This window comes from Malus sylvestris, chromosome 2 (assembly GCF_916048215.2).
Source record: "Malus sylvestris chromosome 2, drMalSylv7.2, whole genome shotgun sequence".
NCBI classification, from domain to species: domain Eukaryota; kingdom Viridiplantae; phylum Streptophyta; class Magnoliopsida; order Rosales; family Rosaceae; genus Malus; species Malus sylvestris.
The window spans coordinates 9709537-9725479 of NC_062261.1; the positions used below are offsets into that span (position 1 = coordinate 9709537).

Sequence of the window (15943 nt, forward strand, 5' to 3'; positions counted from 1 at the left end):
CAGTCTTGATTGTTATTTTCAAGCCAACTACTACATTTTCCAACAAATTTACAAAGAACAACCAAGTTGGATTCCGTTAAATTATATCGCTATTGGTATTGCAGATGCCCACCTTACAGAAATTACAAGGTTTGCTCCACTCTATACTTTGATACATTTAATTCAAATTCGTATATTTCGGTAAGAAACAAACTATTATCTATTCCTTGAGTTAGATAGAGTTGTAAATAGATTGAGTTAAGCAGAATTGTAAATATCATTCAAATTCGTATATTTCGGTAAGAAACAAACTTTTATCTATTCCATCAGTTAGACAAAGTTGTAAATAGATTGAGTTAAGCAGAGTTGTAAATATAACTTTCTACATGTTGTATGCTATTTAAAAACCCGCAATATCGCGCGGGCACCGTTGCTAGTCTATATCTATATCCCTATGGAAATTCTATCTATATCTATATCTCTATGGAAATGGTTACTTAGTTTCATCCTGCAAAACAAAACCAACTACAATATTTTATACATACAAGGGCTTAAATTTATGTAAACCTTCAAACACTGTCATGAATAATGATGTTTAATTAGAATTCATTTTGAAAAAATCATCGGAAATGAAATGGCAATGAATTGAAATCTACGTATGTATATGAATGTTATAGGTTTACGTTTTACATGTCTTATCCTAAACATTATCCCGCTCTCCCACATTAGCTAACTGCAAAAGAACATGTTTTGTTTCTTTTTCTTTTTTTTTATTTTTGTATGGATGTGGATCTGAAAGGAATTGGTCATATAAAATGGATCTTTGAGTAACAAGAAGTATTTTATATATGGCAAACAAATAAACGTCATACCTTATTGAACCTCAAGAGTCTGAAACCTCTTGCAACCAATTAGAGAAATAAAATATTTTCAACGCAAATTAGCCGGATATTAGTATAAGATTAATCAGTGACGTAAAGATTAATGTAATAGAGGCCATGCAGATCAATGTTTTCGACGTGCATAAATGATCAATAAAAATGCTTATTGCTTAGTCTGAAGATCCCGATATCGGAATACCAAGTCTAAGCATGAAAATGTTTACTTAGTCAGTATCTGTCCTAATTGTTTCTAGAACTTTTTCTTGTAAAAAAGAAAAGAAAAAAAAAGTGTTTCTATATTTTTTAAGACATGTTTCATTGGAGTTAGTCTAAATTACATATTTATTATCGAAGAATCAAGAATTCTTTTATGACTTTTTGACAGAGAAATAAGAAGAAGATGGAAGATCATAGTTAATTTACTTTTCTACGTACATAATACATTCTTTACCATGTCATTTCTAACCTAGATGGTCAATATTCCGAACCAAATAAATTATATATTTTCCATCAAAGAAACAAGAGAGTGGGTTCGGTTATGTGAAATTGCATTGCTATGTCAGAAGAAGGATAGCTATATTGATTCGGTATACTCTAAAAACACCCTTGGTACAATCTTGACGAACTCACAAAGATTGGTTTTAGTGAATTTCCATTTACTGATTTAATCTGGGAGGATTATGACTCCTCATATTTAATATATCTCCTGATACTTTATATTGGAATTGAAGAAACAAAACACTATAAAGAGAATATTTATTGGAGGAAGGTATAAATGGGCCAAAAAACAATTTTAGGAGCCTTGCGATGAGACGCGTACATTCCCCATGTTGCGGTACTTCGGACTGGTTTGGTATTGTTGTGCTTTAATAAAAAACTGATTATACTGTGCTGTGAGAATAAGCTTATTTTTGTTGCTTCACGTTTTCAGCTTTTTTCACCCAAAACTGTGAAAATAAGCTATTTTTAAGTGTTTACCAAACGCATTTTTGAGCTCAGTTTTTTTTTATACCCACTTTTTATAAAAACACATTAGTACCAAACCAGCCCTTCATGTCATTCGTATGAAGCAAAGTAAAAGACTTTGATCCATAAGTAATTGGGTAAATCTTTTAGAAACTTGGGTGGGAATAAAAAGAGAAGCAGATTTTTTTATTTTATTTTTATTTTTTTTATGAAAGAAGCAGATTAATTTAATAACGCAAAAATTCCTCAATTCATGACTTGAGTTACCATGTATTTACGAAAATATGAGAAACCATGTGGGTTTATGTTAATATCCGGCATTCCGTACAGGATCCACTCCCTTGGGCGATGTGGGATGTCACAATCCACCCCTCTTAGGGGCCCGACGTCCTCGTCGGCACACTTCCGGCCAAGTATTGGCTCTGATACCAAATTGTCACATCCCGGCCCGGGCCCCTACCACATCTCGGGCTCAACTCAGCCGTAGCACGATATTGTCTGTTTTGGGTCCCGATCACGCCCTCACAGTTTTGTTTTTGGGAACTCACATGAGAACTTCCCAGTAAATCATCCATCATGGGATTGCTCTCACACAAACTCGCTTAACTTCATAGTTCCGATGGAATCCGAAGCCAGTGAGCTCCCAAAATGCCTCGTGCTAGGAAGAGATGAGAATATACATATAAGGCTTACATGATCCACTCACCTGGGCTATGTGGGATGTCACGTTCGATATATCCGTCGATATTTCCACAAATTTGCATCTCGATATTTCCATCGATACTGATATTTTAAACATTATTTATCTAACAATTACTTTTTTTTATATATTTTTTATAATATATTTTGAAAAATAATGAACTTACTAACTTCCACAGTCCCGTGGAGGTTTTTTTGTGAATTTTTATTATTTATTTTTTGAATTCTTAATAATAGAAGAACAATTTGGGTATTATGAAAGTTTTTTATTTCTCGCTTTATAAATATAGATTAAGACTAGAGTTTATAAAATAGATTATGACAAGAGTTTGAATTTCACTCAGGGTAAGTGAAAAAAGAAATGCATTCTGGGTTTGTATCATTCTAGCTTTACCCATTGACACCTAGTAGTGGTTTGGTACTGAGGTGATTTTATAAAAAATGAGTATAAAAAAAACTTAGCTCAAAAAAGTGTTTAGTAAACACTTAAAAACAGCTTATTTTCACAGTTCTTTGGTGAAAAAAAGCTGAAAACGTGAAGTAACAAAAATGAGTTTATTCTCACAGCACAGCAAAAGCAGTTTTTTTTTCTAAGCACAGCAATACCAAATCAGCCTACTAGGACATGGGGAATAAATCCAACGGTAGAAAGCCCTTTGAACAATTGTCCCTTTATATAGGGTGGTGTTATCCACACCCTTTTATCTTTCATGCATTTCGGCTAATTTTCAGATATTAGATCGAATGAATTAAAAATATGATCAAATGAAAAAATTTAACAGGATGTGTGTGGAAGGTTCCCTCCCAATTTTCGTCAATTAAATCGAATGACTTGAAGATAATTAATGGACAGAAATTGACATAAAATGTGTGAAAAGTAAAAAAAAAAAAAACGTTAATAGCACTACTAGGGTATATACTCACAGGACTAGTTTACACCCATCTCCATCATACCTTCAGGTCCACCACCATTATCTACCAGTCTAGTCTAACCAAAACTAGCATGGAATTTTTGGAAGACAATAAGATGTTCGGGCACCTAATTCCTAAGATATGGTTTCTATGGTTCTTCTAATCTCTTTTAGATTTATTCATATCAAGAACTTCTACAGAGGCTCGAGATCTAGTGCTTTTACGAACATGGGAAGGAATTTAAATTTGATATGTATTAATCCTAACTATCGTCGTCACATAAGCTAACTCAAGGGAACATCTATGTTTTGTATGGATGAACACTTTGAATATAGAATATGAATCTACACAAATTGGATCACTTTGAAGTAATTATAAATTATTGCAAATTAATCAGTGCGGGGGTGTCTTAAGTTCATATATAATTAATAACAAGACGTATTTTAATGACAATCAAATTAAAGTCATACCTTATAAGAAAAAACCTGAAGAAGTTAGAAGACATCAATTTGGACTAAGCATCACACAGAAATAAAACATTTCCAACGCCAATTAGCAAGGGGTATTAGTATAAGATTTATGTAAAGTTGAAAGTAATGCACAATGTTTTCAACGTGTGTAAATGATCGATAATTGTGACCTCACAAACTAAATGGTGGTGAACATATTTGAACACGATTTCCAATTAGCTTAAGCTTAATCATTAGTCAATCACTTTAATATTCTGCTTATTTATAAACTCACGTTACTAAACTCGACAATCCACAAAGCTAGTTACAATTATACCTAATCGCTCGGAATGTGAATAGAGTGACGAAATATAAGATAAGTTATAAGTTATAACGGATGCGTGAAACAAGTATATCTTTCTTAATTGTATTCAGAATTTTATCAATGATAAAAATAATAAGTAATTTCAGCAACTAAAGAGTAACCCGAAACGATTTCATCCTACACATGCAGGTCGCATCATAACTCATATATTAGAGCGTTAAAAGTAGAAATTTTGTATACATATCAAATAGTGATTTGTCACAATATAAATAAGAAATTTGATATATCATGAAAAAGGAAAGTAATAATTTGGCTTGGTAAAACTACAAAATGTTCAGATCTCTAATTTCTTTCTCCCCATAGCCCATATGCAAAAGATTGGCCATATATACTTGTTTAATGCACTGACAATTTAGGGCTCATTTGAAAGTATTTTTAGAATAACTGAAAACACTTAATTTTAGTGAATTAATTTTGAACCTTCTATTTTCGTGTTCGATTCTCCATTCATTGTTTACCAAAAAAATTATTAGTTCTCTTTTTGATAATTTTTTTATCTATCTCTTCTTAATATATAAGTAAAAGATCTTAGGTTCGATTTTTGCTAATAACGAATTTGAACTACATTACTTATAAAGAAAGAAGAATATCATTAAACTGTAGTATTAATTATAACCAATAAAATACAATTGAAAACATAAAGAAATGATTTTCCACTGGCATTGCACCCCTTAATTACATGCCAGATTCCACTTTAAACTTTTTCATTTTTTCTTAAGGTTCCTAACTTGTAATGGCCGACTTATACAAAACAACAGTAATAGCCGACAACCAATTTGCAACATTTTTCAATGATCGCCGACTTCCATATATCATAATATCCAATCTTCCTTCCCTCCAAAAAACAAAGGCCATTCGAAGATTGCGGTACCAATGATGAAAGGGAATATATATTCGTCGAGAGAAAGATATCCTAGAATTCTTATTAAAATAAAAGAATAACGTTAATTCTTAAATTGAAAGAACTCCAAAATTATAGATAATATGTTGATTCGTGCTGGATTAAGTTCTCGAATCTAGTGTTGATTCCTTCTTGGATTAGGTTCCCGAAATAAGCATGTCAGTGAAGTTGGCGGGCTTCTCCCATTGATTCCAAAAAAGGATGATGGTGATATATTGAGTCTAAACTAGACTTCAATAGTAAGCATATTCTGATTCGCCTACTTGAGTCAATCAACTTGGAGTACAAGTAAACCGAGACTCAAAGAGATATACAAAACCTAGCTCAACAGAATCCTAACTTGATTTTCCCACACTAACACTATCTAGTAGAGAGTCCCATCAACAGAGGTGGAACATTGTTGTTATGGATATGGATTAAATCCAAGATTGGTGGAGAACAAGAAAATTCTCCAGTCATTATCGTAGTATGCATCCATCTCCATCACAGCTTCCGGTTCACCACCATTAGCTACAACTCAGTCTAGTCTTACCCAAATAGCATGGAATATTTAGAAAATTGGAATAATGTCAAGTTAATTGGTGGCATATATTGTAACATCCTACATCGCTCAAGGGAGTGGATCTTCTATGCCTTATATGTTCATGCCCACCTCCATATAGCACGAGACCTTTTGGGAGCTTACTGGCTTCGAATTCCATCGGAACTCCGAAGTTAAACAAGTTTGCGCGAGAGCAATCCCATGATGGGTGATCCACTGGGAAGTTCTCGTTGAGTTCCTAGAAGCAAAACCGTGAGGGCATGGTTGGGGCCCAAAGTGAACAATATCATGCTACGGCGGAGTCGAACCCGGGATGTGGTGAGGCATGGGTCGGGATGTGACAATTTGGTATTAGAGCCAATCTCTGGCCGGAAGTGTGCCGACGAGGACGTTGGGCCCCTAAGGGGGGTGGATTGTAACATCTCACATCTCCTAGGAAAGTGAATCATATATGCCTTATATGTACATGCTCACCTCCATATAGCACGAGGCCTTTTGGAAACTCATTGGTTTCGGGTTTCATCGGAACTTCAAAGTTAAGCGATTTCGCACGAGAGCAATCCCATGATGGGTGACCCACTGAGAAGTTCTCGTGTGAGTTCCTAAAAACAAAACCGTGAGGACATGGTCGGGGCCTAAAGTGGACAATATCGTGCTGCTGCGGAATCGAACCCGAGATGTGGTGGGGCTTGGGTCGGGATGTGACATAAATAAAGATATGGTTTCTATGGTTCTCTAGCTTCTAGTCGCTTTTAGATTCTTCTGTCTTTCTAAGTGGCATATCTATATTGTAGTTACAACTACAATGTGTATGTGTCTGTGTGTGTGTATATTGTGGAACTAATTATAAAAGTGGGTGAGAGATAGGATGGGAGAGAGAAGAGCTCAAGTGTATGAGAATTGTGTCATCACCCCTTGTTTAGTACTTTATACTAATTATGATTGGTTTTCTTGTAAGGTTTTCTTGCTTTAGGTCTTAGGTTCAGTTCTTGCCAATGACAAATTTGAACCACATTATTGTTAGCAAGGTTCAACTCACCCCTCCGCATTAGTGTAGATAATATCATTTGTTCAAAAAAGAATTTAGTCTCCAAATCCTATTGGAATTTTACCTTAAGTTCATACAATCACATTCCTAATTAGTAATTCTATTAACAACAATATTGCTATTTGTATGTATGTATGTAAGTATGTGTGTGTGTGTGTATCTATCTATCTATATCTATATCTCTATGGAAATTACTTTGTTTCACCCTGTAAAACAAAACCAAATACAAGATTTCATACATTAGTTTTGTAATACAAGGGCTTAAATTCATGTAAATCTTCAAACACTGTCATGAATAATGATGTTTAATTAGAATTCATTTTGAAAAAATCATCGAAAAAGAAATAGCAATGAATTGAAATCTACGTATTTATATGAATATTAGAGGAATTACCTTTTACATATATTATCCTAACCGTTATCCCGCTCTCCCACGTAAGCTAACTGCAAAAGAACATGATTTTTATTTTTATTTTTTGTATGGATGAATGCTTTGGATCTGAAATGAATTGGTCATATAAAATGGATCTTTGAGTAACAAGAAGTATTTTGTTTATGGCAAACAAATAAACGCCATACCTTAGAGAACCTCAAAAGTCTGAAACCTCTTGCAACCAATTAGAGAAATAAAATATTTTCAACGCAAATTAGCCGGATATTAGTATAAGATTAATCGGTGATGTAAAGATTAATGTAATAAAGGCCATGCAGATCACTGTTTTCGACGTGCATAAATGATCAATAAAATTGCTTATTACTTAGTCAGAAGATCCCGATACCGGAATACTAAGTCTAAGCATTAGAATGTTTACTTAGTCAATAGTTCTTTCCTAATTATTTCTAGAACTTCTTCTTGTAAGAAAAAAGGAAAATTGTTTCTAGAATTTTTGTATACATGTTTCTCTGGAGTTAGTCTAAATTACATATTTATCATCGAAGAATCAAGAATTCCTTGACGACTTTTTGACAAAGAAATAAGAAGAAGATGGAAAATCGTAATGTATTTACTTTTCTACGTACATTATTTATGTCATTTCTAACCTAGGTGGTCAATATTCCAAACCAAATAAATTATATATTTTCCATTGAAGAAACAAGAAAGTGGGTTGTTATTATAATTTACGTTTTAAACTACTCAAATCATTGGTACTAAAATTTTTCCAGAAGAAGAAGAACCGCATATGAAGCCTTTAGTCATTGTATATGACTTCATGCCATACGTACGAAGCTGAGTAAAAGACGTTTTTTTTTTTGTTTTTTGAAAACTAGCTGAGTAAAAGACCTTGATCCAGAAGTAATTTATATGTATGTGGGTCGGCAGGTTCTCGGAATCACTGTTAATTAAATCATATTTAAACAGATAGATTAAACTAATCAAGGTTTATTACCATATCTCCCTTCTTTTCTTTCGTTTATCTTCCAGTGGGTAAATGGTTGTTAATTATCACATACTTTTTTTTTTTTGCATACTCAGTGTGGCAATTGATTTTTTTGTTTTATTTATTTGTTATGATATATTTAAAAAATAATAATCAACTTACCAATCCCTACTGTCCCGTGAGGGTTTTTTTTGTGAATTTTTATTCATTTAATTTTTGAATTCTTAATAGGAGAAGGACAATTTAAGTATTACGAAAATTTCACTCTTTTTACCTTTCTGCTATATATATATATATATATATATATATATATATATATATATAGGAATTTTGCTAAGTGAAAAAGAAATGCATTCCGGGTTTGTATTATTCTAGCTTATTACCCATTAACACCTAGTACATTCCACAACAAAGCTTATTACCCATTGACACCTAGTACGTTCCACAACAAAGAGGTCGAACATTGTTGTAGGAGATGGGGATTAAATCTAGGTAGGAAGCCCATTGAACAATTGTCCCTTTATATAGTGGTGCTATCTAGACATTTTTATCTTTCACACATTTATCTTAATTTTTGGCCATCTGATTAAATGAATTGAAAAGAATCAAACAATAAAAATTAACAGGGTGTATCTGAAAAGTTCTCTCAATTTTCGTTCATCAGATCGAATAAATTGATGAGCATTAATCAACATAAATTGTTATAAAATGTGTGAAAAGCAAAACAGAATGTGAAAAGCGCATAAGTTGTATATACTCACAGGGCTAGTTTACACCCATCTCCATCATACCTTCCGGTTCACCACCATTATCTACCAGTCTAGTCTAAAACCAAAACTAGCATGGAATTTTTGGAAACAATAAGATGTCCGGGCACCTAATTCCTAAGATATGGTTTCTATGGTTCTTCTAGTCTCTTATAGATTTATTCATCTGAAGCACTTCTAAAGAGGCTCGAAATCTAGTGATTTTACGAACAATGGAAGGAATGGAAAATTTGATTTATCTTAATCCTAACTATTATCGTCACATAAGCTAACTCAAGAGATCGAACATCTTTGTTTTGTATGGATGAACACTTTGAATATATAATATGAATCTACACAAATTGGATCACTAATTTTTATTTATTTGTTAATCTGTCATCTACGGGGGATCTCTCCTTCATTAGGGCCTGAATTAATTATAAATTATTGCAAATTAATCAGTGCGCGGGTGTCTTAAGTTCAAATATAATTAATTAAAAAAATATTTTAAAAGCCTTATAAGAAAAAACCTGAAGAGGTTTGAAGACATCAATTTGGACTAAGCATCACACAGAAATAAAATATATTTCCAGCGCCAATTAGCAAGGGGTATTAGTACAAGATTTATGTAGAGTAAAAGTAATGCACTCCCAGATCAACGTTTTCGACGTGCATAAATGATCGATGCAGGTGACCTCACACATCAAATGATGGTGAACGTATTCAAACACCGATTTCCAATTTGCTTAAGCTTAATCATTAGTCAATCACTTTAATATTCTGCTTATTTATAAACTCAAGATACCAAACTCGACAATCCACAAAGCTAGTTACAATTATACGTAATTGCTCGGAATGTGAATTTAGGGGCGGAATATAACAGGAACTTTAACAGATACATGAAACAAGTATATAGATCTTTCTTAATTGTATTTGGAATTTTATCAATGATAAAAATAGTAAGTACTTCAGCAAGTAATGAGATTTCATCCTACATTTGTAGGTCTCGTTATACCTCGTATATTAGAACGCTAAAAGTAAAAATGTTATATACATGTCAAACAATGATTTGTCACAGTATGAATAAAAAGCCAGGTATATCATGAAAAAAAGAAAGTAATAATTTCGCTTGGTAAAACTAGAAAACGTTCAGATCTCTAATTTATTTCTCCTCTTAGCCCTTATACAAAAGATTGGCCATGTATACTTGTTTAATGCACTCGGACATCTTTAGGGCTCATTTGAAAGTATTTTTAAAATAACTGAAGGGCGGACCACTTCCCGGGTCCACTCCACCACTGTAGCACGATATTGCCCGCTTTAGGCTTACTATTCCCTCACGGTTTTGTTTTTGGGAACTCACGAGCAACTTCCCAGTGGGTCACCCATCCTGGGAGTGCTCTGACCTCCTTCTCGCTTAACTTCAGAGTTCCTATGGAACCCGAAGCCAGTGAGCTCCCAAGATGCCTCGTACTAGATAGGGATGATAATATACATTTAAGGATCACTCCCCTGGGCGAAGTGGGATGTTACAATCCATCCCCTTTAGAGCAAGTCCACCCCTAAGGACTTTGCGCCAGCACCCAGCGCATTTATTGACTCAAGTGAACAGTAATAGACTGGAGTGAACAGTAATAGGCCAAGGCATCTCCACCCCTAAAAAAATGCGCTGGCACCTAGCGCATTTATTTGGTGTGTTTTTTTTTTTTAAGTTTATTTCGGATAAGATTTTTAACCAATTTCGGATAAAATTTCAAATAAACTTAAAAAAAAATACACTCTAAAATAAAATTACATACTCATCAAATAAACTTAAAAAAAACACACTAAAATAAAATTACATAAATTCATCAAATAAATTAAGGATGAGCTTTTTGGTATTTTTTTTTCACACAAAAAGTATATGAAAGCTTTGGTAGAAGGTCTAGAAAATATTGAAATGTGGTGTAAGGTGGAAGATGAGAGTTAGGTATTTATAGAAAAAAAATAATAACTTTTTTTTAAATTTTACTGTATTTAAAAAAAAAATATGTATTTTTTTATATTTTTAATTAATTTTAATGTAGTTAATTAATCTGGACCGTTGGATTTGAAAAATATTCAAATCCAATAGCCCAGGATCGGCCACGTGGCCAACGCCAGCAAATGGCCCAGCTTCTTGGTCAGCCTGTTTTGTGCTGGCCCAGAGACCATTTTGGGCTGGGTGCCAGTCTGTTTTGTGGGCTGGAGTGAATGGACAGGATCCCAGCCTATTTTTTGTGCTGAGTGCTGGCCTAATCCACCACCGGTGGACTTGCTTTTAGGGGCCTGACGTCCTCGTCGGCACACTTTTGACCATGGATTGGCTCTAATACCATTTTGTCACATCCCGACCTGAGTCCATCACATCCCGGGGCCGTTCCACCACCGTAGCATGACATTGTCCGCTTTAAACCCCAACCACGCCCTCACGATTTTGTTTCTAGGAACTCACGAGCAACTTCCTAGTGGGTCACCCATTGTGGGAGTGCTCTGGCCTCCTTCTCGCTTAACTTCGGAGTTCCTACGGAATCGAAGCCAGTGAGCTCCCAAAATGCCTCGTGCTAGGTAGGGATAGGAATATACATTTAAGGATCACTCCCATGGGCGATGTGGGATGTTACAATCCACCCATTTTAGGGGCCCAACGTCATCGTCGACATACTTCCGGTCAGGGATTGGCTCTGATACCATTTGTCACATCCCGGCCGGGGTCCACCACATCCCAAGCCCGTTCCACCACTGTATATTGTCCACTTTGGGCTTACCATTCCCTCACGGTTTTGTTTTTGGGAACTCACGAGCAACTTCCCAGTGGGTCCCCCATCCTAGAAGTGATTTGGCCTCTTTCTTGCTTAACTTCGGAGTTCCTACGAAACCCGTAGCCAATGAGCTCCCAAAAGGCCTCGTGCTAGATAGGGATGAGAATATATATTTAAGGATCACTCCCCTAGGTGATGTGGGATGTCACATTTTATGTTAGATTCTCCATTCATTTTTTACCAAAAAATTATTCATTCTCTTTTTGATATTTTTTTTATCAGTCTCTTCTTAATATATAAGTAAGAGGTCTTTGGTACCATTCTCATCAAATGCGAATTTGAACTACATTACTTATAAGGAAAGAGGAATACTACTAGACCGTAGTACTAAGTGGCACCAATAAAATTCAATTGAAAACATAAAGCAGTGATTTTCCACTGCCATTACACCCCTCAATTACGGATGAGGATTCTCTATGGATTCTCTTTGTGAGTATCCTCAAATCATAACCGTTCATCATATATTGTATGGTCAGTTTTCGTTAGGTAGTATTTGTGTTTAATTTTAAATAAAAAATTTAAATAATTTATGATCGCACGATGTATAATGAATAACTAAGATGTGAAGATTCATAGAATTTCTAGAATTTGATCCGGATAGGATCCAAATCCCTCAATTACATGCCAGATTCCACTTTCAACTTTTTAACTTTTTTCTTATGGTTCTTATCTTGTAATGGCCGAGTTATACAAAACAACAGTGATAGCCGACAGCCAGTTTGTAACATTTTTCAATGATCGCCGACTTCCATATATCATGGTATCCAATCTTCCCGTCCAAAAACGAAGGCCATGCGAAGATTGCGGTGCCAGTGATGAAAGGGAATATATATTAGTCAAGAGAAAGATTTTTTAGGATAATAGAATTCTTATTAAAATAAAAGAATAACGTTAATTCTTAAACGGTAAGAACTCTAAAAATCTTGCGTTGATTCCTTTGGATCAGGTTCCCGAAATAAGCATGTTAGCGAAGTTAGCCGACTTCGCCCATTGATTCCGAAAAAATGGTGATGGTGACATAATAAGTCTATAACCAGACTTCAAAAGTAGGCATATTCCGATTCGCCTACTCCGATCCTAAAAAATCATGATCCCACAAGTAACGTATCTCCAAGCACAATCTAGATTTCATAATTTAACATTACGAACAAACACTTCAAAACTTATCATCAATACCAATAGTAATACAAAATTGATTACCCATCAAAATACTGAGCTCCAATCTCTACATGTAAATTACTATCTATATACTGTACTTATGGTATATATTAATCCAAAATAAAAACACAACTTTACAAAAATTAAAAATGTTGCCCCCCTTAATTATGCTACATAATTATAGTAATTATCAAACACTAAACAAGATTTTCAACTCTTTGACCTTCCCAATTTTTGGCGCTACTTCTTCTTCTTCTTGTTTTAGTGCCCGACAGACAAACAGCGATGTCATCCCGATCAATATGATCAATATAATCAACGGCTCTGATTGCACTATGTCACCTTTCGTATATTTACAAAATTACCGGTAATCTCGCGGATTAGTTGCTTTAATTTCGGAATCGTTCCACCACCGGGCGAGTCAACTCACTACCAGCACTGATCGGTCTCCCAGTTCCGGCGGGTGTAGTACCCGGAATATCCCGACGCCGAAGACAACGGGCGGCTACGCCGCATAAATTGCCGGTCGTAATCGGCGCGCTTTTGGGGATCTGATAGCGTGGAGTAGGCAGCGTGAATTTTCATGAACTCGTCGGCCGACGTGTCCTTGCGCTCGATCGCCGCCACGTCCGGGTGGCAAACCCGAGCCAATTTTCGGTACGCCGATTTGATCTCCTGACACGTGGCGACGGCTGGTATGCCGAGGATTTCGTACAGCGAGGTCATGGTTCGAGGGCGGAGATACGATGGCGTCTCGGCCTCAGCAGAAGCGTAAGTGGAGCCGGCGGCGAAGGCGCGAATCGGCTGAAATCGTACACGTGTCGACGTTTTAGGACAGGATGTGGCGGAGAGAATCGGAGCGGTGAGGAATGTGGTGGAGGATGAAGCAGAAAGCATGATACGGGGCGTTTTGGTACGCGGTTATGGAAATTGATTGAGGAGAGAGGGAGGGGAAGTGGGAGAGTGGTTTGGCTTTATATGTTGAGGGAGTTTGGGGGTGTTTGGATGCGGATATAGGTTGGGCCAGACCGGAGTTATAACTAGGTTTAAATATGGTGTTTGGTTAATGCTTATCCAGTTTGGCTGGCATTGATGCTGACTTGTCAAACATAATTATCCTATTTTTTATTTTTTATTATTTTTGGAAAATGATTTTTATTTTATTTTTGGTGGTCATAAATTGATAATAAACGGGAGTGGATGAGTTGTATTGGTCATTTGGTGTCCTTCCCTAAATTAGCTGATTGGCCCTTTTCCTTTGCTTTTTTTTTTCTTCCTTTTTCCATTTGGTAAGGCTGCCTTTGCAATCTTTGTAATTTAACTCTTATCGACTGATGTGATTGTGTTTCATTATAAAACTCGAATTAAATTAGATTTGTTATAAATTTTGTTTATTTATGTCCGATATTGTAATGTCACGAGTCTTATTATTTGGTGACGCAATACAAGCGTAGAGGCCTACAAACGTATGCCCTCGAAAAATTAAGTTTGCTTGAGTCCACCAGATTTTGAGAGAAAAGCTAAAAGTATAAACAACTTAAATAAGTTTCGGGAAGCTCATGGGTCTTGGGAATTAGAAACAACATTAATCCAACATAAAACGAAAGTTCAGCTTTTATTACAAAGTTTAAAATGCTAATTTGAAAGCTGATATCGAAATGCCGCGCTCTTTTCGGAAAGGTTTATGGGCCCAAATAGAGCTTGGACTCCAAATTTATAAATTCCCGTTGCGTCTTTTTGTTTTTCTTTGGACCATTTCATCTTTAATCTTCTCGGCCATTTATTCAATATCATTTGGTCGTCACAAAAGACTTTGAAATTTCTTTTGTAATTATAAATTCATTATTGAGATCAATCTCGACTAAGCTTGTTTATTATAGTGTTAGCTTCTGTCTTAGTCAACTAAACCTAATTAGTCACATAACTAATAGTTACTTGGTGCAGAAACAGATTAATTATTTATGAAAAAACAAAAGGATGTAGAAAAAAATACCTAAACCATGCAAGGAAGCAAAGTATCTATTTAGAAAAGCAAACCTAAACTGACCTTCCATGAGTTTTAAATTAAGTTTTAAATTTTCTACTTCTATCACTGTTCTTCCCTCTGTATTGTCTCAATCTGTCCACTGTCCCTATAAAATGTTTTCTAATTGAAGTAAACTCTTATTAACCTCTTCCCTCTAAACTTTCAAAGTTTAATAACAACGTATATCATTATTTATACATTAGAGGCAAGATTCTAAAAGGTGTTGGGCGCTAGTCAGGCGGCATGCAAGATCTTGGCGTATAATGAGTGTTCATTCAAGTATTCAACAAGTCTCTTTCAATTTATTGAAAAAGTAAAATGCAAATTGAAAGTTATCTATTTTATGTCTAAATAAAAGTAGTGATCTAGGCAGACTAGGTGGGCTAGGCGAGTGCCTAGGTAAGTCTAGGTGCTCTTACTTAATTATTAAACGCCTAAAGATTAATCAAGGCAGTATCTAGCTGCCTAACGTTTAAACGAAGTCTGTACGAGATTCGAGAAAATCGAACCCTAAGTCTATCGTATCCCATTAGCTTTTAAGCAGAAGCCATCAAGTAGTGGTTGTAAAGGGAATCCTTTTATTCTTTCTCTTTAATAATCCCATAATGTTGATAATTTGGGTGACATTGCCAGAGTGAGGGGATCGCTCATGCCTTCTAGAACCAACAGAGAATGGATATAAAATGCACCAACCAAAAGAACTAACAACAAAAATTAGACAATGGAAAGTAATGGTGGTTGCATCTTATGTGTGTCCTCCAAACCAAAGCACAAGAAATACTATAAAAAAGTATATGGAATAAAGGCTCATGATCTCTTTCCTACCTACTATAAACAAAATATCCTCCCCAAAATGGGATCGAGATTAACTTTGGATCTTTGTGTCTGGAACACAATGACTAAGAGATTTGAACTGTTCAAGTTTTTGAATTTTTGTGAAGTAGGCCAATAGAATAGACTAATAGGGGGCATAGAATTGAAATTGAGCAGTCCAAATTTTTTAATCTTTGTACTCCGAACACAGAGATCCGGA

At 35.2% G+C, this 15943-nt stretch overlaps 1 protein-coding gene across 1 annotated transcript; it reads right to left on the reverse strand.

The window, feature by feature from the left end:
- Positions 1-12867: 12867 nt before the first annotated feature.
- On the reverse strand, positions 12868-13854 carry LOC126613403 (chaperone protein dnaJ 11, chloroplastic-like). Its single transcript, XM_050281169.1, has one exon. The coding sequence runs from the start codon at positions 13779-13781 to the stop codon at positions 13314-13316; it is 468 nt and encodes a 155-aa protein (XP_050137126.1). The 5' UTR covers positions 13782-13854; the 3' UTR covers positions 12868-13313.
- Positions 13855-15943: the final 2089 nt, after the last annotated feature.

Coding starts and splice junctions, on each gene's coding strand:
- LOC126613403 (XM_050281169.1), bottom strand. CDS start 13,781: ATGCTTTCTGCTTCATCCTCCACCACATTCCTCACCGCTCCGATTCTC.